The sequence below is a fragment of the Schistocerca nitens genome, chromosome 3 (assembly GCF_023898315.1).
Source record: "Schistocerca nitens isolate TAMUIC-IGC-003100 chromosome 3, iqSchNite1.1, whole genome shotgun sequence".
Lineage (NCBI taxonomy): Eukaryota > Metazoa > Arthropoda > Insecta > Orthoptera > Acrididae > Schistocerca > Schistocerca nitens.
In genome coordinates, this window is record NC_064616.1 from 35,400,889 (window position 1) to 35,428,064 (window position 27,176).

The 27,176-nt window shown below is 40.2% G+C and overlaps 2 protein-coding genes across 6 annotated transcripts in view; one reads left to right on the forward strand and one right to left on the reverse strand.

Annotated features, from left to right (window-relative positions):
- LOC126247980 (polyhomeotic-proximal chromatin protein) overlaps positions 1 to 6,808 on the forward strand; it is a 268,986-nt gene extending 262,178 nt beyond the window's left edge. For 3 of the 5 annotated variants that reach the window (XM_049948552.1, XM_049948550.1, XM_049948551.1), the window contains exons 6-8: positions 2,150 to 2,343; positions 5,875 to 6,047; positions 6,435 to 6,808. In XM_049948552.1, coding sequence (XP_049804509.1) covers positions 2,150 to 2,343; positions 5,875 to 6,033 — 353 coding nt within the window. In that variant the 3' untranslated portion in view covers positions 6,034 to 6,047; positions 6,435 to 6,808. The remainder of the gene's footprint in view (positions 1 to 2,149; positions 2,344 to 5,874; positions 6,048 to 6,434) is intronic. The other 2 variants (XM_049948549.1, XM_049948548.1) reach the window with 1 other exon arrangement.
- Positions 6,809 to 12,850: 6,042 nt separating this feature from the next.
- Positions 12,851 to 27,176, reverse strand: part of LOC126248358 (annexin-B12-like) — a 177,202-nt gene continuing 162,876 nt past the window's right edge. The window contains exons 7-8 of the mRNA XM_049949275.1: positions 22,174 to 22,286; positions 12,851 to 12,999 (exon numbers count right to left, since the gene is read on the reverse strand). Coding sequence (XP_049805232.1) covers positions 12,874 to 12,999; positions 22,174 to 22,286 — 239 coding nt within the window. The 3' untranslated portion in view covers positions 12,851 to 12,873. The remainder of the gene's footprint in view (positions 13,000 to 22,173; positions 22,287 to 27,176) is intronic.

Genomic DNA, 27,176 nt, shown 5'->3' on the forward strand with positions numbered 1-27,176 from the left:
CAAGACGATGACTCAGTGGACTGTCAAACACTGATTGTTGCTGTGGTATTGTGAAATGTAGAACTGTGCCTGTTAGCCGATTGTTACAGACTACATCGATAGGTCCCCTCCTCCTCCTCCTCCTCCTCCTCCTCCTCCTCCTCCTCCTCCTCCTCCTCCATACACCCCAGTGGTGTGGTTTAAATCTTCAGTGAAAACTGTTTTCACATAATTGTTGTTTTGTTTGTTTTGAGTCAGTCGCTTTGAAGGACACTGGAGTTTATATTGTAGACTGAAGGGGTGTTAATGCTTTAATAACTAGTACAAAGAAGAGGGTGTACTGGCAGGTTGGGTGGAGTAAGGTAATCATTTTAAAAAATGTTGAGACTCCCTGGGAAACATACACTACATTGATATGGACCCGCAGTAATTTTGGAGAGTCAGTGCCCTTGAAAAGGAGTGTGTGAATTCAGTATATCAGTTTCCAGCTTTTAATGATTAATTACATAATCAAAAATAACATTAGAAATAAATCTCTTGTTTAACAATCACATTTGCATCGTATAACCCATATAAAGTTGTTATGCAGAGTTTAAACAATTTTCTGAATTTCCCATAGAAGTGTATCAGTTGATTTAAGGCCATCATAAAAATATAAGATATATATATATAATGTGTGTGTGGGCGAGGGTGTCATTACATTTCTTTTATAAGACTGTTAATTCTACTACCTGCCACCATATTTGTGTGCATTGCTTAAATTTTGTTGTTGAAATCCTAATGATGTAATATATCATCAATTCACTCACAGTTACGTACAAAGTTTTCATTAAAGTCCTTACAAATCATGTTAGCGCTATTGTGGAAAACAAATGGCTCGTAGAATAAGCTGGATTCCACAGTGGTTGGAAAGCAATTCACTGTATGTACACCCGGCATGAAGCAGTTAATCACGCTAATGAATATAAATGCCATTATGTGTAACTCTTCTAGATTTTGAAAAAGGCTTTGGCTTCTGTCAGCTTAATTGCTCTTATACAGAACCTGACTGAACAAGGTGTGGAGATAAAGTACATATATATTTTATGTAATATCTATGATACCTTAATGGCTTCTGTCTGCATAGGAAAACACTTCAGAGAATTTTCAATTGGAAAGGGAGTAAAGCAGTATGACCGTATATTCCTGAAACTATTTATAGCAGTCCCTAAGACAACTGTGTCCAGAACTAACTGAAAAAAAGAGAACTTTGGAAAAATGGGAGAAGATTCACTAAATTGAGATTTCCAGGTGACTCACTTCCCGGCCAACAGTATGCTGCAATTTGCAGTCCTTCATAAAGGATTTATCAGATAGTTGCTATAAAGTGGGCTTTAAAATAACATTTGATCAAAACAAATACTACGCACAAAAAGTTGGTAACTGCAAGACAAATAATGTTGAACAACTACTGTCTAAAAATGTTAACAAATATGTTTACCTGGGACAGTTAATAAGTACCCAAGGAGACTTAAAACCTGAAATTTTTCATTGAAACAAGATAGGTTGTAGGGTTTAAGGAAGAGATTCAAATTTTTTAAATCTAATATTGCCAACAAACTTACAAAAAAGGTTGTTTTCAAACACTGTGTTCTTTCTGAATTAACATGTGACTCTGAAACTTGATTTTGAATGAGCTTTTGAGAAGAAAACTTAGAACACCTCAGAGCTGTTGAAAGGTTGGAAAACACTGAAAAGAAGTGAAGACATATGAGCAATAATAGTAGTTCAGGGTATTGCGGAAATGGTGCAGGCTGGGAAAAGCTACAAAATAAAAATGGGCAGGACATATCACATGAAGAAATGATGAAAGATAGACATAAGCATTACTAGAGTGAAGTCCCAGAGAAAGACAAAGACTGCAAGGCAGACCACCTGACTGTCGGGATAAAGAACTGAAGAAAGTCACAGGCTTCAACCAGCAGAGGGCAGCAGGAGAGAGAGGTGTTTGAACAGTCATTGAAATTGTATGTTAGCTTGTTATTAAAGAGGCTACACATTATAAAGTTTAAATTAGCTGAACAATAAATAAACAGTAAACTAATAATTCTTAAACATTAAACTAATAATTCTTTATAATCAAATGGGATATAATTTGGGTTATAACATATTTAGTACCGTTCTGTTTCAGTTACTACAGCAGCAGAAGTTACATCAACTACTGCACCAGACAAAATTAAACGTTTAATAGAAGAAGACCCATTTTTTAAAAAGTATGTTCCAAAAGAAAAAACTCCTGACCCTACAAATTGGACAGTAGATGAAGTTTGCAAGTATTTGCAGGAACACGGCTGTGCTGCTCAAGCAGAAGCTTTTCGTCATCACGTAAGTGAAATACCTATTGACCCTTTTTGACATAATTTATTTCAACTTTGATTTCTAGTGTGTTGGACAAAATAGTGTTGGGCATCAGAGAAAATAGGAAAGGCAGCAGGAAATGTCTCTCTGCAAACCAGGCAGTTGTTGCAGACTTTGCATAGTACTAGTTCAGCTTAGTGGTGCATTGCAAACTTAACTATTTTTAGGATTCTGTCCCTCAGACAGTAAAAACCGAACCTTTATAGGATCATGTTAATTCCTGTCTGTCTGTCAGAGTGTTAAGAGCTCTTTTTATCAGGGACAGGTAGAAGCATCAAGTTGAAATTTATGTCAGGTATTAAGGACAAAGGTCCCATGGCAGTGTAAGTCAGTGCCATCAAAGGTACAACCATGTATGTCACATATTTTGATACTCACAAACTCATTCATCAAACCCTATAGATGAGCTATCCATACACACCTTGGGGCTCAGGGTCTAGTAGTAAAGTTCATACCTGGAAACTGAGAGGATAGGGAATCAAATCTTGGCTGGACTGTGGATTTTTCAGTCTTTGTTTTCAATTAGTCTTGCCACTGAACAGTTTGAGGAGTCGCCAGCTTTGGGTTCCACAATCACCTGTAGGTTCCCTTACCCCAGTTGGATAACTGAGATAGGTTAGCGACATGCAAGTCACCGAACTGGTGTCAAATAGGAAGGCTTTTAAAAGGCCATTGAGCCACACAAAATTGTTGTTGTTGTTATTATTATTATTTCTTTCCTTTCTCAGACATAATAATAATAATAATAATAATAATAATAATAATAATAATAATAATAATTATTATTATTATTATTATTATTGTTAGTGTTACTACTACCACCACTACTGTCATCTACATACGTAATTTAGTTAGTACGGAACCCTCAAGAGTGCGATTCCTACCAGCACTTCCCTGGTTTTTATAGTTGTTTGCAGGCAGCCTGCAATAGCTTATGTGAACAAGAAACACTGTGAACCAGCCACAAAGAAGCACTGTTAGGGAGGTAGTCTTTCATTATTATTATTATTATTATTATTATTATTATTATTATTAATTCTACCTTCACAGCATATTTGATATCTGTAGATATAGTCTCGCTATTTATTCCATCCCACAACCCGCTGATCCTGAATACTGATGGATACTGCTGCACCCGTTCATGTTCGTACATCCCATTTATAAAGTTGGATAGTTGTCACTATTCAGTATTCTTTGCCAGTCTGTGAAGCACCTATCATTTAATGTTTCCTGTGGCTCATCAATGTAGTGAGTGGTTGAAGTTACCCTTGCAGTGTAATTCTTGCATAAAGGTATGAACATATATTCCTCAACGTTGGTGAGTGCATAGAGGGATAGTTCATGAAATCTTAATGTGATCACTAAATTTTGATAAGAGTTACATATTTAATAATAATAATAATAATAATAATAATAATAATGTATGAAAGTTACATACATAATAATGAGTTATGATCCCCATGCACTGCCACCCCCCCCACCCCCAACACTCCTCCTGGATCTGTGCCTGCTACCAGGGGACAAAAATTTTACCAATAGGGAGCACTGTAAGTGTCTTAATGAAAATGTGGTCAGCTACAAATGACGTGAATCACAATACGATGGCTATGGTTAGAGTTGTACATCACATCAGCTGTAATGTTAAATATGCACGACTGCACAAGTTTGGCAGTCAGCAGTTGTGGCTCTGTTGTGTAGGTGAGCTGTTCCACCAAAGCAAGTTCATACCACATCAGATGGGAAAATCTATTTTTAATTGCCCTATGGTGAAAAACCACATAACAAGCAAAATAACATCGGTTTGTAATTGTTGTAAGACTGGCATAAGACACGTTAAATAGGCTGTCCACCATTTTCTGCCTGAAGTTGAAATTGAGGAACAGCACATCGCATAACAGAGTGGAACGTCTCAGGGGGTCTCATTCAGAATGTGTTGGACAATGTGTGTCTTCATTTCAGCTACATTCATAATTGAAGCACTCGACACATCGTCTTTCAGATAACCCCTCAGCCAGAAGACACGGATTAAGATAAAATGATCTGGATGGCCAGACTGTAGGGAATCAACGGTTGATAATTGCATAAAAATAATCCTATCCACACTGTTGAAGGGCTGGAATGATGTTGGTGCGCAAAAGATACTCGTAGCGTTTACCAGTGACAATAGAGGAAAAGGACTCGCAGTGCTCATCTCCTTAAAAAAAAATACAGCTGTATGAAAAATGATGCTGCCGTCAACTTGCACCACAGCCACCTTTGCAGAATGAAGTGGTACAGGCTTTTGTGTGTGTGTGTGTGTGTGTGTGTGTGTGTGTTTTTTTTTTTTTTTTTTTTTTTTCTGTTGCTCATATTCTGCAGTTCGGTGTGCTGACATGTCCTTGGAGATGGAAATGGGCTTCGTCTGTCCACAGAATTTTCCATGGCCATTCATTGTTCGCTTCCATGTGAGCAAGAAATTCCAGAGTGAATGTTTGTCTTGCTGGCAGGTCAGCAGGAAGCAGCTTCTGGACATGGGTCATATTGTATGGATAGCAATGCAGGAGGGTTTGTAGGATTTTATGCACTGTGCTCACAGGCATATCCAACATTTGGGCAATTCTCCGTACACTGCTCGACCCCTCCTGGTATACTGTGGCCTCATCTTCGACGTCGTCGAATCAACTGCCTTCCTTCTCCTGCCACACTGCAGTTCAAAAGCACCTGTCTTTTCAAATTTAGTAATCATTTTTTTCAGACCCTTAGCAGACATCAGACCGATGCCTCTCTTTCACACCCCCGAGTGTCCAGGATAGGATTAATGTGAATATAGCCATTTGAATGTGAATATAGCAACTTACCTGTGAATGATGCTTACTCTTGGACCTTAGAAACTTTTGAAGCTGCCTACCATTTCAGCTTCATCTCACTTCAACAGTGTTTCATTGCTACCCCCCCTCTATATCAAAAACTTACAGCCCTTTCAGTAAGGCACATTCTGGGTTCTTACTCCTCCTGTAGAGTTAAGTGGAAAAGAAAACTAACTTAGGTTTTCTGAAAAGATATTGGTGTTACTCTTGTCCAGGCTGGACCTGCATCTACAGGGACCTTTCTGTTATTGGTACATGGAAATGAAATACTGTAATCAAACAAAAAAGCAATTGACAATCTTCCATTCTGTATGAAGATAAGAAACTTCCCCCTGTGTGTATGCAGTGCTATTTGTGAGCTGCAGTGAGATAATTTTCCAGAAAATTAGTGATATGCCAATTAGAACTCAATGAAAAAGAAATGTTTGTAATAGTACCCTAGTACATTAACTCCACAATGTCACCGCTATCATTTCTTGTAGCCATCTTACGTTCTTGGAAATGCATTTTGTGTGGAGTAATATTCAGTGTAGGGAATAAAATTTTGGTGAAATGAAATGCTTTGCTATGAATAGGCTATTACTATTATGTTTTATTTCACACACTTATTTTTTAATGTAGTAGCAACTAAGTTGTATTTAATTGCTTTTAGGAAATTGATGGAAGGTCATTGTTGTTGCTAACACGTCGTGATGTGCTGTATGAACTTGGTCTTAAATTGGGCCCTGCCCTCAAAGTTAATCACTTTGTGCAACTATTACAGAAGAAAGATATCAGAAAAGTTTTCCCATTCAATGAAATGTTGCGTTAAACAGAATGGAAATGGTAAGTACGTTGTTTTTTATCATGTGAATGTCATTATTAAACTTACACAGATTAAATTCTTCATTTGTGTAGCCATATTGTCTGTAGTTCCTTGACAACCCTTCAGGGTAGTTTGGTTCTGTCAATGCAACTACATAAAATGCATGCTTTTTTTTTTTCACCAGATGAGTTTCGCTTTATTGAGGTAAAGCAATAAAGCAAAACTGTGTCTGGTGGAAGAAAACGCGCATTTTATGTAGTTGCAACGACAGGAGCAAAATACCCTGAAGGAATATACTGATTAAATTGATGTTTTTATTATGCAATGAAAATAAATTTTTTTATTATTACATTGTTGAGTACAGCGTATGCATTTTAGATAATTCTATTTAAATTTTTATCTTTCAGGTGATCAGTGGCTCTAAAATGATCATCCTAGTGTTGATTTTCAATGATGTCATTACTGGCATGAAGATGCTTAAGGCAGATATAAGTGTTTCTGTGTTTTCCATATTTTGTGAGTAGTTGGTGGTCTCTGTGATGTAATTTTTCTATGCCAAAGCAAGAAAGACAGTAAAAAGTCTGACAATTACTTTAGATTGTAAAGTTATATGGAAGATTTAATAAAATCTGATGATAAATACTCCCTTCTTTCCAGCAAGAATATATTTATTAAAATAGCTGACACTCATTGTAATAGAGAAAAAAGTTGCCAATACGCATGAATGTGTGTTAATTTGTCAATAACCAAAGTGGGATATTTGTATTCTTGGAATTAAAGTGATAAGCCATTTTCATTGTTGTGTTGCTGTGTATTTGCTCAAAGGGATCTTCCTGGGAGCGCAGTAAGTGTGTTTGTAAGAAAAAGACTCTTAGTTTAAAATAATTTATGCCTATAATTATCAGCTTCCATGGTGTTTTTCCTATTTGAATTTTACTAACTGGAGCATAAGTGTGCAGCATTAATAGTTATGTTGTGATTGGGTTAGGATGTTGTTTGCTTTTTTCAGTATGTACCTGTGTTAATGATGTGCCTGGAACTGTTAAAGGAGGGAAAATTTTTCAATCATAGCTGTGGATTGCATGTTTAAAAGCATGAAATGCCTTTTATATAAATATTGTAAGGAAAGTCAAAGTAGAAATTGATACATAATGGTACCATGGAGAAATATTTAGTTATTTGTTAATGATACAGAATGTGTTTTACACCTTCATCTGCAAGATAATAAGGTGGTAGAGTACATCTGTGCACATTGTGAAGAGGAATAATAATTATGTTTTTGTGGTACAAGAAATTTGCGGTTAGCAAGAAAAGACCCTGGAGGTCAAACTAATGATTATAGCAACATACGTGACTTCATATTCAAAATTCTTGTAAGTATTTTTTATGTGTTTTACGACGTGGAGATTTAAAAATGCCCCTAAAGAAATATACACAAATGTTGGTCAGAAAACTTACTGTGCACAAGTATACAATGTTAATAAGATGGATATTTGCCACCTTAGTCTTCCATAGTTATAACAACTGCTCAAAATGACTAGCACCACTGTTCAGGCACTTGCGGGTTGCAGCAAGCTGTTGTCAGCTATGTTCTTGTTGTAATGTCAAGTGGTTTATCCACATGCCATTTGTTTCTTGCTTCTTCTTCTTCTTCTTCTTCTTCTTCTTCAGCTGTTGCTGTTGGTAGCAAGTTGCATTACTGTAAGACACATTCTTTAGCATTCTCTGCAAGTAGGTGACCAGCACATATAAGCCGAAGTATGCAGTTGACAGACCTCTTAGTCTTATTACAGGACCTGATAGATTGTAAAAAATGGGAACACAATATTTGTCGTTGTTGTTGTTTGTTGTTGTTGTTGTTCTTCTTCTTCTTCTTCTTCTTTTGGATCTTTTTTACAGGGCTGTTAAACATGTCATAATATTACAGTTTAGTAAAGAGAAACGTTGGTAATATATTCAGACATTCACACGTTTACAAGTATAGTTTGACAAAGATTTGGCAGATAGTTGGTTGTGGCCTTACAGTAGGAAATATCCAAGCATTTGCCTGTTACTATGTTAGGGAAACCATGGAAAACCTAAATCAGAATAGTCTGACGAGGATAAGGTCTTCAGCCATCCCAAATACAAGACTGGTCTGTTAAAAACAGTGCAACCTCATTTGGTTTATTCATAGTAAACAATATTGTTTTGTTGTTATTGCAAAGAAGTATAATTGCATTACGATAAAAGCTGGTTCTATGCTGTTCATTCATTTTATGAGTGATAAATCCGTTGTTGCAAAGAGTTCTGAGAAATTAACTTATTTGTAGATAACTTATTTTCCCCTCCATTTCCAATACTTACCAGTTCTTTCATAGTGTGACACGAGGCAGACAGTATATTTCCATTGACATGTTAATTTTGTTTAAATAAATGCATGAGAAATCATATGAAAATGGTAGTAGTTGATATCATACCAAGAAACTGCAATTTTTATTGGTTAGTGTGAAATATACAATTTTTACTGTCTCCAGTAAAACTTTAAGATTAGGACAACAGTTGACTGTTATTGTGTTTATGAATTGCACTACGTAGACAGTTATTATTTGTATCAAATATCTTGCATACATTATGTATAGAGCCTACAATTTTGTTCACTAGGAAACATTAAACTTGGTGACAACATGTTTGGTTCATAAATGGAAATTTACTGCAACTTCACACTGATTACTAATTTGATCAGATGGCTGGAACTGCTTGCATGGATATAACTATTTTAACTGTCTTAAGTATGTGATGTAGTGATAGTTAAGTCATTATGTTTGATTGGCATGCAACACACACAAGCAGTGTTACAAACAGCTGTGTGTTTAAAGTTGCACTCTCATCATTTGGCTCTCTCTGTTTACGCAATCATCCGGAAGTTCTGGAATATACTGTGCAAAGTAACTACCATACAATATCTATTTTGACAAAAAGTTCACACCTTACTTTAAAATTTCTAACTTCTGTCCCTCTGTTCTGTCTCATCACACTACCTCTAGTCCACTAGTGTGCATCTTTTTCTTCAGCAATGTCTCTGACGGTGTTCACTACCCATGTCAGCTGATTTTTCAATACATTTGTTTGTCTAGTGCACACAAAGTGGACATAATCACAGAGGGATAAAAGTTGGAGATTTTGAAGTAAAACTAGGCCCTTTTCTCCATAACTGTATTTCTGCATATGCAAGTATTCATTATGGAAGATATTAAATATGGACATCCAGATTATGGGTCTGTGATTCAAAACTAGTACCTGTGTGTAATAGTGCTTTGTTTTTGTATGCTAAAATCAAATGTGGAGTTTAGACTATACGAACTTTGTCAGCAATGACAATAATATTGGCATAGCCGGCAGCAATCCTGGAGGCACTCAAAAAAGCACTGCAGTAGAAAATTGTCGTGATAGTCAGACTCTTGATCAGCTTTTTATCTTGGCGATCAACTGCTTTAAACATCATTGTAATAACCTTTATACACTGAAGAGCCAAAGAAACTGGCACACCTGCCTGATATCATATAGGGCCCCTGCGAGCACACACGTGTCGCCACACGACGTGGCATGGACTCTACTAATGTCTGAAGTAGTGCTGGAGGGAGCTGACACCATGAATCCTGTGGGGCTCTCCATAAATCTGAAAGAGTAAGAGACGGTGGAGATCTCTTCTGAATAGCACGTTGCAAGGAATCCCAGACATGATCAATAATGTTCATATCTGGTAGGTTCAGTGCCCATAAGAAGTGTTTAAACTCAGAAGAGTGTTCGTGGAGCCACTCTGTAGCAATTCTGGACATGCGGGATGTCATATTGTCCTGCTGGAATTGCCCAAGTCTGTTGGAATGCACAATATACACGAATGTATGCAGGTGATAGACGAGATGGTTACATAAGTGTCACCTGTCAGTTGTATATAGATGAATCGGGGGTCCCATATCACTCCAACTGCACATGTCCCACACCATTACAGAGCCTTCACCAACTTGAACAGTTCCCTGCTGACTTGCAGGGTCCATGGGTTCATGAGGTTGTCTCTATACCCGTACATGTCCATCTGCTTGATACAGTTTGAAATGAGACTTGTCAGGCCAGGAAACATGTTTCCAGTCATCAATAGTCCAATGTTGGTTGCAAAGCTTTGTATCATGCAGTCATCAAGGGTACGTGAGTGGGCCTTCAGCTCCGAAAGCCCATATCAATGATGTTTCGTTGAATGGTTCACACACTGATGCTTGTTGATGGCGTAGCATTGAAGTCTGCAGCAATTTGTGGAAGGGTTGCACTTCTGGCATATTGAATGATTCTCTTCATTCATCGTTGGTCCTGTTCTTGCAGAATCTTTTTCTGGCCACAGCGATGTTGGAGATATGATGTTTTACAGGATTCCTGATATTCACGGTACACTCGTAAAATGGTCATACAGGAAAATCGCCACTTAATCGCTACCTTGAAGATGATGTGTCCCATCTCTCGTGCACTGACTATAACTCCATGTTAAGACTCACTTAAATCTTGATAATCTGCCATTGTAGCAGCAGTAACCTACCTAACAACTGCGCCAGACACTTGTCTTACATAGGCCTTGCCGACTGCAATGCTGTTTCTGCCTGTTTACATATCTCTGTATTTGAATATGCATGCCTATTCTAATTAAGTTAGAAAAAGGTGTTCTTCATGTGGTTGAAGGCACACAGTATCATATGAAGAGCAAGAGCAATTCTCAACATTTAAATTTGGCACATTTGAAACATAAGCTGATATGATACTGTAAAGTCCTGGCCGGAATACAGATAATACAAAATAGTTCAGCATTCAGAAGGCACATAAACGAGATGAAAAACATTACTGAAGTTTTGGATAATGTCTTCCTTCAGAGCTAACTAATAAAAAATGCTCACCTGCACATGCATGGCTGGGTACATTACTGTGGCCATCTACATTGTCAGAACCCAGCATTTTGAATGAATGGGATGAGTGGTTACTCGGTTGAGTGATTGAGAGGAAAATGGAGGTAGGTACAGGTGAAGGGAAGAATCGTAAATGGCTGGAAGGTAGAGAAAGCAAGGGGCTGGGATAGGAATGTGGCACTGGTGAGCTTGCCCGAGCAGTGGTATGGGTATGTTGTCAAGCACCTAATGAAGTGGCTGAGTTGGTTTGCAAGGAGACAGTTAGGACAGAGGTCATGGGAGACTGCAGACAGGAACTGTGAATGTGGATCAATCGAGTGAAATGGAATGTGGAGATGGGAACAGTGCAGGGATGGGCTCGCAGAGACTGAGACGAGGAGGATTTTGGGATTAAAGGATGTGCCACAAGGACAATTCAATCTGTGTAATTCAGAGAAGATGTAAATTGTGCCTTGTTGGGATGTAAAAAAAAAGTGTAATAAGTAAATTCATAAATATGTTGATGAGCTGGAATGATGAATTATCAACTTGCCTGATGATACTGTTGATTTCCAAATACATAGAAGTTTACAGAGTAATATTAAATGACTGAGTACTTTTTGTGTTATTTACCCATGGCATAGTAATTTACTATTGCTGTTTCAGCAACCAGATGTGGGAAAGAGGGGGAGGGGGTGGGAGAGAGAGAGAGAGAGAGAGAGAGAGAGAGAGAGAGAGAGAGAGAGAGATTTAGATTTAGATGTTTGTTATTGCTGTATGGAAACAAAACATGTTCCTGTTCAAAATTCTATGTACTTAGTCACCACTATAAGCCCCATCAATATTTCAACAGGAATTTGGGAACACTGTTTAAGGATCACAGGGGAAACACTCCAGATGAACTGTCATACTGATTGCAAACATTGTATATATGTATCAATATGGAAAGAACTGGGAATTATAATACTTCGTGAGGCAATAGCTCTAATATTGATGTAGTGGACATCTATTGTGTCATTTGATCAAGACAGGTTAATTAACAGTTATTTAGAAAGAAAAATTAAGGTCACAGCCTCTGATTTGCTCAATATGAGTAACAGAACATTGGAAGATAACAGCTAACATTAGATACGAAACAACTGTTACCAAAATCGAGGATAGACTTTTGCGCTGTATTGTGAGCCACAATTTGAAGCAGCAGTTCTAACTCTTGACTAGCTGTTGTTCCAGTAAACAACAAAACTATATAACAATGTACCATGAACTGTAGAACATGCTTTTGCACAAAATTGAGACTGGAACACATGGTCGCATGACTACAGGAGATGAAATCTTCTGAAAACTCAGTGCCTGTAGAATAGGACCACTGTGACCAACTACATGTCGGTTCCCTGACATTCATTGAGTTGGGGCTAATTTATACTGGAACCAAATGCACATATGATTTATCTGTGGTATATTTTCTAGCAATTGTGCTTAATGCACCTACAAAGTATTATGAACTTGCCTTACTTGTGTTCATTAAATCACAGGAATTTGCAATTTTGCAGATGATTCATGGTTGGTGTCAAGGTCTTTTGAGCAGAGTTTGTTGACAGTCTACTGCCATCGTGTATAAATCCAAAAGGAAATTATCAAGGGAAAAAGATGTAAAATTGTTCACAGCATGAAAATCACAGTTGGTTACTATACATTGCATATACAATACCAAACTAAAAATATTGAAATTATATTGATTATGTAACTCAAAATGGACTCGCTTGAACACCTTACTTTTTATTTCATCCATTCATGATATAGTGTACATTTTTTGTTATAAAAACATCCTTTACCCAATTAGAGGAAACTCTGTATTAAGAATAGACATAAGTTACACTTGTCACAGATTAAAAGTTCTTTTTGTATGTGATGTGTTAGTTTTGCAGTGAGAAAAGTACTGCTAAGTAAATTCTCTTAACATATATTTTAGGATGTTATAACCACCGGACCCGAATTTCGTCATAGCTGATCCTAAAGTTTCACCATACAAATGAAAATATACATTGTTTATGTCTGCAAGGTCAACCTGAAAACAAAATGGCCACTTATTACAATTTCAGTATCAAAACTAGCAACAGCTTTTCTCTTACCACTGAAATGAATGAATACGTGTGCTTGTATGAAGAGATCATAAAATAGCGTACTACTATCCAAATTTCTCTCTCATTTGGCTTTTTTTCAAAGAAATCAGTGTTGCTAGATTATTATCAGTTTTCCATGAATTATCAGACATTTGGTTTGTTAATAATTCCGAAAATTCTAAGTTGTGTTAATGCACACAACTGGAGTAAATTATCAAGAATAGTACACCGTGTACATGTGCCAGTGGTCTGGCTCTTTACGTCTCAGATTTTGATAATTTTTTGTATGTCAATAGTAGTAGTTGTTTGCATGAAGACTCCTAAATAATTTTTTTGGACCATTTGTTTCTGAGTTACTAATTTTTTAAATTTCCGAAGTTCCACAATTTTTTTCACTGTTTGGAACCTTCAAATGGCTGTACCTCAAAAACTATGACTTACACACCTGAAATATTTACCAGTTTATTCAGTTTCTTACAAGATTCAAAAATACATGCTGCTTTACTATATTTGTAAAATAGTTGAAGTTTTCAAAACTATGTTTTTAAAATTCTTAGAATTTCAAAGTCATATTATTTTTCTTTTGAACAATTTGTTATTTATACACTATTTATAGTTATGTACACCAAATTTCATGATGGTATTCCAATGGGAACATATTAAAATTTTATTCTACTGGTAAGTGCAGCATCCAGCACAATTGGCAGGACTACACACTTATTACGAAGTTGTAATGGAAACCTTAGATGGCAAAAAATCATATAAGGCTGCCATATCATTGCTGTTTTTCATTTAATGGCAATTTATTGCATTATTAGAATTTAAAGTCTGTATTGGCCTTCCCAGGTTAATTATGAAAATATTTGAACCTACAATGTATCACTACATGCACAAGAAAGACTAAAAATATTCATATTAGTTAATATTTAGTAATTAACCATTGGTGTAGCTGTTACTGTTCAACAGTGAGTTGTTTAAATTCCTTTCAGTGAGAAATTTTCTATTCATCTTCAACAAGAAAAAACATAATGATCCAGTTAAAATCTTATTACACTCTAAGATAATACATGCATTCTTCTTTTATATGACATTACTTAGTCCTCTAAAACAAGAGTGACAGATTGTCGGTATAACAACACATTGTTTTGCAACATAATCTCAGAGGGTTTTCACTTCTCTTCATCTGATAGTGTGTGTGTTCTTCCAGTGGCTGTTGTAGCGTGTAATTTACAAAGTATGAAGTTCTTTGGAACAGTCAATTAATGTGGTCTTCTTGGGTATGAAGGAGGAGGTGCTGATCACAAGGATGCATAAATAAAAATTTGACTTCTACTTCTTTTTCATCTCTTTCATGTCACACAGCCTATCTACCATTCGTCATAAGTGCAAGCAACAAATCCTGTAATCTGTTCAAAGGACATGTCACGTGCATCTGGACTGCTAGAATTTTATAAACATGAAGGCCTTCAAAGTTGGAACAACTTTTGCTTTAACATCGTCTGCTCAGATGAATAAATGCATGATATTCCTGAGTCCGTGGGACTGCTGTGGCTTCATAAAATCTTTTTGCTAATATCCTTTCTTCTGCTGCATTCTCATCATTTGACACATACAAAAAAGTGACTGGATGTTTGCTTTACCCCACTCAAACATTGGGAGGGAGTTAATATTTTGTTATTGTTAGGATTTTACAGAGTAGCTTTTTACTGTGCCACCAACACCGCCGCACACTATGTGAAGTAGCATAAAAATGCCATTCTCCCTCAATTCCTTAAAAATCTTCAGCATAATGATGTAAGTCAGTAAAGTTTTTTCAGTACTTATATTTTAGACCTGAACATCACTGAAGTAATATTTTTTTTTTTTTTCAAGTTAGGAAGAAAATAAAGTTTTATGAACACTCTAAGCTGTTTTGAATACCCATACAAGTACTGTGTTGTGCATCAACCTGTCTGATATAGAAACAAAACTGTTGTCTTGTAATAAACAACACATGGATGCACTATGGCCATGTAATTATTCCAGTGGATTCATTGGGCACAAAAGAATAGTCACATACAGTAGTTGCTTCTTTCTGTATTAGTGAAGTTTCCTTCTCAGAAAAAAAGTTTTGCAACAGTCATGTCGTTTTAGTTGTGTTAGCAGTGTACAAGCATCTTGCTCGAATCCCTGTGTTGATTTGGTTACAATCTGAAACATGCAGTGATCAACAGCAATCCACTGCTTGTAAGGTATGTTTTCTATCATTTCCTCTTCAAGTGCAGAAATTAAGGCATCTGTAAAAGTAGTTGCATCAGGTCATTACTGATTGATTTGTGAGACATGAAGTATTTGTTACACATAATTTTGGACATGCAGTATTTGTATGTGGGAAGTGGGCTTCCATATTCTGGTGTGGTGATCTCACTCAAGTTTGCACCAGCAATTATTAGGTTCACATTTTGATGAGCTGTACAAATGCAAACAATATGTGTCCCACTTGTACCAGCTATAATACAGTTTTTTGGACTTAATTCAGCAAATTGTAGGAATCCAGTTTCGACCTGTGTGTAATTTGATTTGATAAGTTTGTACACTTGTCTTAGATTTAAAAAAAAATAATTTCATTGGGCTTGCTTAAGATCCCCATCATTTATCTCTACCCACAGAAAAGTAATCTTTTCTGCCAGGCATTTGCCAGCTAATATCATCAGTACAATAAAATTCTATCACTAACAGAACAGTCTTGGGAAATAAGGACTGTCCAGGCTTAGGATCAGGAGTAGAGACTATACCCTTTTCTGTCACTAGTAGCCGAGTGGTCTCAGGCGCTGCAGTCATGGACTGTGTGGCTGGTCCCGACGGAGGTTTGAGGCCCCCCTCGTGTGTGTGTGTGTGTGTGTGTGTGTGTGTGTGTGTGTGTGTGTGTGTTCATCCTTAGGATAAATTAGGTAAGTAGTGTGTAAGCTTAGGGACTGATGACCTTAGCAGTTAAGTCCTATAAGATTTCGCACACTTTTGAACATTTTTCTGTCACTAGTTTTTTGTTTTTCTTGCTGAGTAGTTTCTTACTTCAAACTCCTTTTCTATAAAAGTGTACAGCCAACATTTGTGTAGTCAAGTCAACACTAAAAATTTTTCACTTTTGTTGGGAGTGGGAAATTTGTCTTCAAACTGATCAATTATTTCTGTTTACGGGCCATCACAGCCACATATTTTCTGACTATCACCAGTTTCTCCCTAAAAGAAGGTTTCATCTATTTTGCATGTAATTCTTTTGGCTTTATCTTTGCAATATTTCTTTGAGCTGATATTTTTATTTTTTATTCTTTGGGATTATCCTATTGCCGTCAAAGTAGTGTCCAGAAAATGCAAGCTACCTTAAACATTCACAAACTGCTGCCAGGGGCAAGAGATGTGCTGCAACTCGGTTGTACCATTCCATAAGATTCTTTGTTTTCTGTTAATAGCAGTTCAAGATTTTTCAGTCTACATAAAGTGCAGATTTTCATTCCGTCTTCAATCCCAAAGTTCAGATCAATCATCTAAGAAGTTAAATTTCTAAGATCATTAATCAGCCAGTGCGAGTTTCTCTTAATGGATTACAACAAAATTTTGACCACTTTTTATCCATAGTTCCCTTTTCTTAAGAAGTAAATGAAAGACAAGCCACAAGTATCAAACAGATGAAACCTGTAAGAATATAAAAATGTATAATTGATTAGTTTACATTGTATTAAAACAATAATTATGAAGAATTAAAAAAGTACAACACTTTTTTTAAAATACCATTTTACAAACCTATTAATGTAGTACAGTGATTAGTGCAAACATAAAAAATAAAATTAAGTCATATAAAATGAAAGAGACATAATATGCATTACATTATTTAGTTCGTTGTATTGTATCATTTACTACAGTGTTAAAACAATAAACTGAAGTCTGCTTAATTATGCCACAGTAATTTCATTTTAAATTAAGTTTTATGAACTGCCTGCTTAGGGTGTGATGTAGTTTGCAAAGCAAATTACACTAAAATAAAATTTATTTTAGTATGTTCCTATTAGGACACAGTCATGGAATTTCTCACACCCATTAACAAATAGTGTATAAGAAACAATTACTTTCAAAAGAAAAAATCTATTTTTGTAATTTTAAGAATTAAAAAAAATTATTTTGAAAAATTAACTTTTTTGAATATAGTGAAGTGGCATATATTTTTAAACATTATAAACTGAATAAATTGGTACAAATTTCATGTCTGTAAGTAAAATACTTTCTGAGAAAGAGCCATTTTAAGGTTTCAAAAAATGTTGAAAATTGCATAATTTTCGGAACTTTAAAAATTAATAATTCAGAAATGAAATGGCAAAAAGTTACAAAATTCTAACTTATCAGTGTTCAAATTTATTTTTTTATTGATTGGTTTCACATGAACGCTTAGGTATGAACTCTTCCCAACACTACCATAGCATGAGAACTAAGTGCAGTTTGGTAAATTTTAGTAAACATTTTGCAAGGATAAGTGTAGTATCGATATTGTCACCACAAGTTATCTGAGCTACTTACCACACACATTTTCAGACTCGACGAATTTATTCATGGTGTGCTCAACATCCAGATTATTGCTACCCTTGAATTTAATATTCTTACACTCACAGTAATTAAAACAGTCATAATTAATTTAAATGCCACTTGCTTTGTTCAGTGGTTAATTGACAGAATAAGGACCAAAAGGTCTGGGAATTTGCTTCCCACTCAATTGTGGGATTTTTATGTATTGCATTTTGCTTATTTCACTTTTGACAGTGTTTGTTAATGTGAAAATTGGTTGGTTGTATTGCAGTTCAGAGTCAAGATTAAACTGTAGTTCCCCCTATAAGTGGCTGGTTCAATCAGTTTTAACATTGGAGGAAGGCAAGAGCATGCCACCACCAGTGAGACCATGCCTGTACTCTGTGCAAAATTGCCTTAGGGGTGACAGCCACGACAAAAGTAGTGTGGTGAGACTTACGTTGCAGGCACAGTGCACATTTACAGTAATGGTATCCCAAACTACCTGCAGCTTAACCTTTGGTTTGATTACAGCTTTACCTTATTTAATTATCATTTTATTTATGCCATCTTCTTTTCAGTTATAATACTTATTGCATCTAGAAATAAATCAATGTTTTTGGAAGTCTGAATGACTATTATAGAATAAAGAAGTACTTACATTGGATTTGCCTGTAATATCATGATGTGTCCACTTCAATGATATGTAATGAAATTGGGTAGCCAATAGATTTTTAAATTCTGCAAACAGGCTTTATTAAAAATTGGTGACATTACACTTGCTACATAAAACTGTAGGGGCACAACATGAATTGAAATTCTGTGCATTTGAAGAGAGAAGAAGCAATTATAATGGTCCTGGGAATAACAGTTGCAATGTCAATGAAATGAATAGGATTGTCTTCTTAGTAATAAAATTGTTAGATAAGAATGTATTTTGAATTAAAATAGTAAGTATATTGCAAATTCATAATTTTTTAAACTGAAAGTCTCCGATAAGGCATCATTTGGCCACAGGTAACAATTTTATGATAAATTATTGGACTGTGGCATATTGGTAAATTTATGTTATGAGAGTGATCAGCATACAGACATTAGAAATCAAGTGTAACATTACTTCTGGAGGAATGAAAGGGGTTAAACGTATTGGCAACTACAATCTGCAAAAAACTGTAAAATAAGGGTTCTCTTACCACCTCACTCTGTCACGAAACAATGAAATTGTAGTCTGATGAGAATTACTGCAAAATTTTGGTGTGTATGAGATTAAATATAAACTGGGTACAGTAAAATGACAAATACTGAACCATACAATACTGTGCACTTGCTTTGATCAATTAAATCATCAAAATGGCAGAAATGAACAACTCGTTGAAGTCCAATATGTGCCATAACAAGACTTACAGATATTCTGATGACATCATGTTCATTGGCTTTGCCAACTCACCAAACTGTGCCTTCCAATCTAGAATAGATTTAAAGCTCTCTCCAGATTGATCTATTTGTCACCACAATGTACAGTCCATAAAATCACTTAAAAGCAAACTATATATAGTCAGTGTTATATCTCTCTTTGCACAGACACACAACATTGGACACAACTACATTGCTATGCCACACTACAAAGACACCACCTGCGTAATGATGCTCCAAAAATTCCTACAATAATTTAGATATGCACGATGCAAATAGCATAGTCTTAATAATACTTACAGACTATGCTTATTGCATATTCATATATACTTTACAGAAGTTTGTTATGAGCAAAAGTACATCTGCATATGAACTCTACAGGCCACTGTACAGTGTATGGTGAGGGGTACCTTGTATAAATATGTATTACTTTTTGTTGTACTCCACTGCATATGAAGATTTAAAAATGAATATACACTCCTGGAAATGGAAAAAAGAACACATTGACACCGGTGTGTCAGACCCACCATACTTGCTCTGGACACTGCAAGAGGGCTGTACAAGCAATGATCACACGCACGGCACAGCGGACACACCAGGAACCGCGGTGTTGGCCGTCGAATGGCGCTAGGTGCGCAGCATTTGTGCACCGCCGCCGTCAGTGTCAGCCAGTTTGCCGTGGCATACGGAGCTCCATCGCAGTCTTTAACACTGGTAGCATGCTGCGACAGCTTGGATGTGAACCGTATGTGCAGTTGACAGACTTTGAGCGAGGGCGTATAGTGGGCATGCGGGAGGCCGGGTGGACGTACCGCCGAATTGCTGAACACGTGGGGCGTGAGGTCTCCACAGTACATCGATGTTGTCGCCAGTGGTCGGCGGAAGGTGCACGTGCCCGTCGACCTGGGACCGGACCGCAGTGACGCACGGATGCACGCCAAGACCGTAGGATCCTACGCAGTGCCGTAGGGGGCCGCACCGCCACTTCCCAGCAAATTAGGGACACTGTTGCTCCTGGGGTATCGGCGAGGACCATTCGCAACCGTCTCCATGAAGCTGGGCTACGGTCCCGCACACCGTTAGGCCGTCTTCCGCTCACACCCCAACATCGTGCAGCCCGCCTCCAGTGGTGTCACGACAGGCGTGAATGGAGGGACGAATGGAGACGTGTCGTCTTCAGCGATGAGAGTCGCTTCTGCCTTGGTGCCAATGATGGTCGTATGCGTGTTTGGCGCCGTGCAGGTGAGCGCCACAATCAGGACTGCATACGACCGAGGCACACAGGGCCAACACCCGGCATCATGGTGTGGGGAGCGATCTCCTACACTGGCCGTACACCACTGGTGATCGTCGAGGGGACACTGAATAGTGCACGGTACATCCAAACCGTCATCGAACCCATCGTTCTACCATTCCTAGACCGGCAAGGGAACTTGCTGTTCCAACAGGACAATGCACGTCCGCATGTATCCCGTGCCACCCAACGTGCTCTAGAAGGTGTAAGTCAACTACCCTGGCCAGCAAGATCTCCGGATCTGTCCCCCATTGAGCATGTTTGGGACTGGATGAAGCGTCGTCTCACGCGGTCTGCACGTCCAGCACGAACGCTGGTCCAACTGAGGCGCCAGGTGGAAATGGCATGGCAAGCCGTTCCACAGGACTACTTCCAGCATCTCTACGATCGTCTCCATGGGAGAATAGCAGCCTGCATTGCTGCGAAAGGTGGATATACACTGTACTAGTGCTGACATTGTGCATGCTCTGTTGCCTGTGTCTATGTGCCTGTGGTTCTGTCAGTGTGATCATGTGATGTATCTGACCCCAGGAATGTGTCAATAAAGTTTCCCCTTCCTGGGACAATGAATTCACGGTGTTCTTATTTCATTTTCCAGGAGTGTATATGACTTGGTATGTGTCTTAAACAATCTTACCCTATTCCCCCCTCTCTCCCCCTCTCCCCCTCTCCCCCTCTCCCCCTCTCCCCCTCTCCCCCTCTCCCCCTCTCCCCCTCTCCCCCTCTCCCCCCTCTCCCCCTCTCCCCCTCTCCCCCTCTCCCCCTCTCCCCCTCTCCCCCTCTCCCCCTCTCCCCCTCTCCCCCTCTCCCCCCTCTCCCCCTCTCCCCCCTCTCCCCCCTCTCCCCCCTCTCCCCCCTCTCCCCCCTCTCCCCCCTCTCCCCCCTCTCCCCCCTCTCCCCCCTCTCCCCCCTCTCCCCCCTCTCCCCCCTCTCCCCCCTCTCCCCCCTCTCCCCCCTCTCCCCCCTCTCCCCCCTCTCCCCCCTCTCCACCCTCTCCACCCTCTCCCCCCTCTCCCCCCTCTCCCCCCTCTCCCCCCTCTCCCCCCTCTCCCCCCTCTCCCCCCTCTCCCCCCTCTCCCCCCTCTCCCCCCTCTCCCCCTCTCCCCCCTCTCCCCTTCTCCCCCCTCTCCCCCTCTCCCCCCTCGTCCCCTTCTCCCCCCTCTCTCCCCCCTCTCTCCCCCCCCTCTCCCCCCTCTCTCCCCCCTCTCTCCCCCTCTCTCCCCCCTCTCTCCCCCCTCTCTCCCCCCTCTCTCCCCCCTCTCTCCCCCCTCTCTCCCCCCTCTCTGCACCCTCTCTGCACCCCCCTCTCTCCCCCCCTCTCTCCCCCCCTCTCTCCCCCCTCTCTCTCCCCCCTCTCTCTCCCCCCTCTCTCTCCCCCCTCTCTCTCCCCCCTCTCTCTCCCCCCTCTCTCTCCCCCCTCTCTCTCCCCCCTCTCTCTCCCCCTCTCTCTCCCCCCCTCTCTCCCCCCCTCTCTCCCCCCTCTCTCTCCCCCTCTCTCTCCCCCTCTCTCTCCCCCCTCTCTCTCCCCCCTCTCTCTCCCCTCTCTCCCCCCTCTCTCTCCCCCCCTCTCTCCCCCCCCTCCCTCTCCTTTTAGATACATGATGAAGGCAGTAGAAATCTTGCAGTTTTCCATGAATATCGGTTATCTAAATAAACCCAACAGGGTTGAGAACAATAGTCCCTTTTTCCCCAGATATGCCCTTTTAGTCTTTCATACGAACTACATAAACATTCAGAACCGTGGGAACCTGTATGAATTTTGTTGATATGTACTGTGATGCTAATGCTTATTAAAGTAGAGTTCCAAACAGAGGTATCCAGAATTCTAAGTTGCCCATTGGAGTTCCTTATAAAGAAAAAAACTTGGTGTTTTCCTTACCTCTAATCTCAATACAAAAATTCTCATTAATTTCTCATATTGATCCTCTTCATTGTGAAGACATTTGTATATTTCTTCTGCATAAAATGCAAGTGGATCTTCTATGATGTTCACTGAAATTGTTGGAATCAGTTTTAAGTAATGGTCCAGAGGTGTAACTTTGTTATTATTATTATTATTACATTTTATAACTACACTTCAAAACTTAAGGAAGAAAGTAACTTTAGCATGATGTGTCATTGTCAAGTAGCATAGCTCTATGAAGCTTGGACCATACATAGAAAGAACTGTTAAAATATAGTACTGAACGTAACTGAAAGAAATATGCAATTACAAAAATAGAAATGACACACTTTTCGAAGACAATACTTACACTTACCACAATTTATGGTGATCCCACAGATGTTACAAAGGCAGAACATGATACTTAATTGGTGGTTTGATAACCGAAGACAGCAATGCCTGCTCTGCAACATGTTCCCATGCTGGCAACAAGGCTGATAAGGAGTTCTTGTGCTAGGGCATTACATTCCTCCACCAATGCGGTTGGCGACAGCTGAATAGTCACTAGTGCATGTGGAATTAAACTTGGGGGGAGGGAGGGAGATGAGACACCAGTCCATTTGCTTCAAGAAAACACACACGCACCTTCTCTTGTGCAGCTCTGTGGGATGACGACAAACCACAAGCCACAAGCAACATGCCACATGCTCCAGTGCCCTACATCCTGAATGAAGAATGATCTCCTGCAAGCCACTCCAAGCGCCTTAGAGGCTGCAAAGTACTGGGCACATGTAACGTGTGTGTGTGTGTGTGTGTGTGTGTGTGTGTGTGTGTGTGTGTGTGTGTGCCGTAAATCTGAATCTGTATGTTTCTGACTCCAGTAGAGGGTACATCCAGACTCACTACTCAGACTGGATCTGAGAAAAGCACACAACCCCCACTTCTCACTGATACAGTCCCTAGGCTCCTTGCACCATTGCAAACTGTGCCATCAATGTGCTGATGTTAATGGAAGACAACATCCTGGTTGTTGGCAAAGAGAGCATCACTATGCAGTCACTTTGCTACTGTGGAGCATGACATTGTGTGCCTCGCAGTCCTGTTAAATGTGGTTGCAATAGCACAGTTGGTTGGTTTTATGTGGTGTGCTTTTTGCCCGATGCAGAGTGTAGCTGTCATCTACTGCTGTTGTAGAGAACGGACAATCACCTCTCCCTCAAGCAGCAGTGCTTGTGGTTATGAATGAATGTTCCTGGGCTACTGTCATCGCACATCGTCCTCCTTTCAGTTTCCTGGTGACTATTCCCTGTGTGAAGTCATCCAAGATGTTGTCTTCGAGCCACATTGATTACAATGTGGCTCAAAGACAACCTCCGCAGTGCACCGCAACTGTTTGCTGATTGAACACACTGTCTGTTCCTGTTCCTATAACTGCCTTGTACTGTGGGGCCAGCATCATTTGCCACTATAGTCATGCTGACGACACACCCGTGCAACATCCAGGATTTTGTGTGCATGACTAGGACACCTCTGTCAACATGCTCCCACAACTTCAGTTTCACCAAGTAGTGGAAAGGCAGATTCAGTGTCTTAACCCCTTGCCACTTTGCTTGGTAAACCACATATTTCAAATTACTGTGCTGAAAGATTTACGTACATAACCTTTACTGCAGAAATAAGTAATATACAGAAAGAAAGCTGTCCTGACATGTAATTAGTTACATGGAGAACAGCCTCCAATACAGTTGACTGAAACATGCTGAATAATAATTCATGTAAAAAAAATTACCACGGTGATTGTAATTATAAGCACGGAACTGAATTAGTTGGAGAGGTTGGGATGATTAATGGAAGTGTGTGTTCAACAACTGTATACTAAGTATCCATTTTGTGAGTAATCATTGTGTTCGTTCATGTACTGTTTGAACATTGTGATTTTGATCTGCCCATAGAAAGCAATACACTAAACACAGGCCACACCCAAAGGGGCTTGCTCTTTTTTGGACGGTGGAAAAGGAGGGGGGGGAGAGGGGGCGGGGTTCATGTTTGGCTACCACGGGCCCCCAGTCTTTGCTGCATCACTTTCCTTCTGTGCTGCATGCCTATCCTCTTGCTGTTACTTTTCCCCTCTCTTGGGGAACATGTTTGGTGTGTTTTTGGGAAGGTGTTCGGCATTTTAAGTAGCTGACACAAGAACTGTCCCACCACTGTTTTTCATTCCTATTTTCCTTTCTTTATTCATCATCTCCTATCCTTCCTCTGCTCCGGCATTTGAGGCTCTTCTTATTGTTCTTCCTCCATGTGCACTCTGAAATGCCAGCCCACACGTCTGATGTGTAACTGAGTAACGCGTAATTCTCAGGCCCGGGTCGACAGGTAGGGTTCGCACATACCCCGTGGTACAGGCCAGGCCCAGGGAGGGGTGATTGCCTGAGCTGCTACCTTACCAAATTGCCAATTGGTCCCTCTCTCAGGAGGTGTGACCTGAGGTGTGAACAGTTGCCTAAGGCAGTTGAGTGCCCCCCCCCCCTCCCCCGCCTCTGAGGAGGGGGTGGGGGGGAGGGGGCTCTTGGAAGGAACGCGCCATCAGACACACTGGCCGTCATGGGGTTTTCTCGCAATGAGCCAACCATCATCTTCACAGCTCACGTCCACCAAATGTAATGAAGGTCGTTAGTCAAAGACCGTCCCAGCTGCACCGAGGTTCCTCATGGTTTCGTGTATGGAAGACAGTCAGTCCTTTGCAACGGTAACTCCATTTCTTATTTAGAAAGGTGTTGATGCAGTTGCTGGCCCTGTCAAATCCTGCTCTTGTTTACACAATGGCACCTTGCTTTTGGAGACTACTTCTGATTCTCAAGCACAACTACCGCTTGCTCCTTTGCTTCTCCATGGCTATCCTGCTCGTGCCAAGGCCCATAGAACTCTGAATTCTTCCTGTGGTGTTCTTTACACTTGGCTGATCAAGGCAGAAATCCAAACGTACCTCCCTGATCGGGATCACGTTGCTATCCATTGGCTGATGAAAAAGGTAGATGTTTCCTTAGTGCCTGCACACACTCTCTTTCTCATCTTTGACAGAGTGGTGCTTCCATCCAAGACCAAAGCAGGATATGAAGTTATCACAGTCAGGATATGAAGTTATCACAGTCGAACCATACATTCTGAACCCGATGTGCTGCTACCTGTATCATTGTTTCAACCACACTTGAATGTTTTGTCGACACCTGGTTAAATATGTAACCTGTGATAGGGATGCCCATGAGGGCGGATGTCTGCCTCTTCCTGCCACTGTATCAACTGCAATGGTGACCATACCACCTGCTCTCAAGATTGTTAAATGTATCTCGATAAGCGGGCTGTCCAGGAGATCTAGGTAAAGAAAAAAAGTGTGTTACCTGGTTGCTTGTAAGTTACTGGCCAGTCACAAACCCTGCTTTCTATCGTCTGGCACTTAACAGTACTTTTCTTGCTACATCTCACTCCATGAAGGACATGGCCACACAGAATTGCAACCTCAAATGCAGCACTGAGGTTGTGAAATTACCCAGTGTAATGGTAGCATCACCGTCTCATTGTCCAGCTGTGCAACAAGACACCAAACATTCGCCTCCCTGGGAAAAATCACCTGCTACAGAACTGGCAGGCTGGAAAGGACAGAAGGAATACTCATGCAAAGACTTCATGCATCCCTCCAGCCAACAAACATCTGAGTCTTCCTCTGCCAACCAGAAAAGCTCCAAGAAGTCAAACAAAGGCAAACAGTCTTCTCCTTCAACAACTCAGAGTTCCTCTTCAGTGGTGTTGTCACACGATACCCTCGCCCGGCCGACCTCTGTCCCCCTGTGCCCCTGTCAACCATTTTGCTGCCCTGGACTTGGCAGATCGGCAGAGGGAGACTGGCAATGCCTGTGTAGATTTCATGGAGCAGGATCCTCCAGCCTCTGCGCCCTGTAGTCACGAGTCTTTGATGGCTGGCACTCGGCAGCTGCCAAGGTGACACCCCTTCATTTTTTCCCTCCTCCCGTTGCCTTGTTATGACTCTCCTTCAATGGAACATTCGTGACCTTCGATCAAACAAAGATGATTCACAGCTGCTCTTAGAATTGCAGCTTCCTCTTGTTCGCTGCCTCTAGGAAACAAAATTGCATCATCATGACTGCTTTGAGCTCCTGCATTGCTTCACGGTCTGTTTTGACCTTCTCTCCGAGGACGGCATTCCATCTCGTGGAGGAGTCATGCTGTAGATACAGGATATCATTCATAGTCAACCCATCTCCCTGACTACCCACCTTCAAGCTGTTGAAATTCACCTTTTCCTTCTTCACTTGCCTTTTTCCCTTTGTACTTTTTACATCCCTCCATCATTCAATGTCACTAGGGCAGACTTCCTCCAGCTTATTGGGCAGCTACCTCACCTCTTTCTGCTGCTTGGCGACTTTAATGCACACCATCCCCTTTGGGGTTCTCCCAGAATCTGTCTGAGAGCTGCCCTCTTGGCTGACCTTATCAATCAACTTAACCTCATCTGCCTTAACGCAGGAGCACTCCTGTTCATTTCAGAGTCCACGCACACCTATTCCCATTTGGACCTATCCTTTTGCATTGTCCAGCTTGCCCATCATCTCGAGTGGTCTCTCTGACACATACATGAGCGACTATTTCCCGTGTGCTGTCCATTTGCTGACTCGTACTCCACCTCTGTGCATACCCAAATGGTAGCTTACTAAGACTGACTGAAGGCTTTACTTCTCTCTGGTGACCTTCGACAAACAACATTTCCCCAGTTGTGATGCCCAGGTGGAATAGTTTACAAACATTATCCTCTCTGCCGCAGAATATTCCATTCCTCGCACTTCCTCTTTGCCACTCTCTGTCCTGGTCCCTTGGTGGACTGAGGCACTGAGATGTGCTTTCTGTGTTTTTAACTGTCATCCTACGATGGCAAACTGCATTCACTATGAACAGGTGCTTACACAGTATCGTCGCGTTCTTTGGGA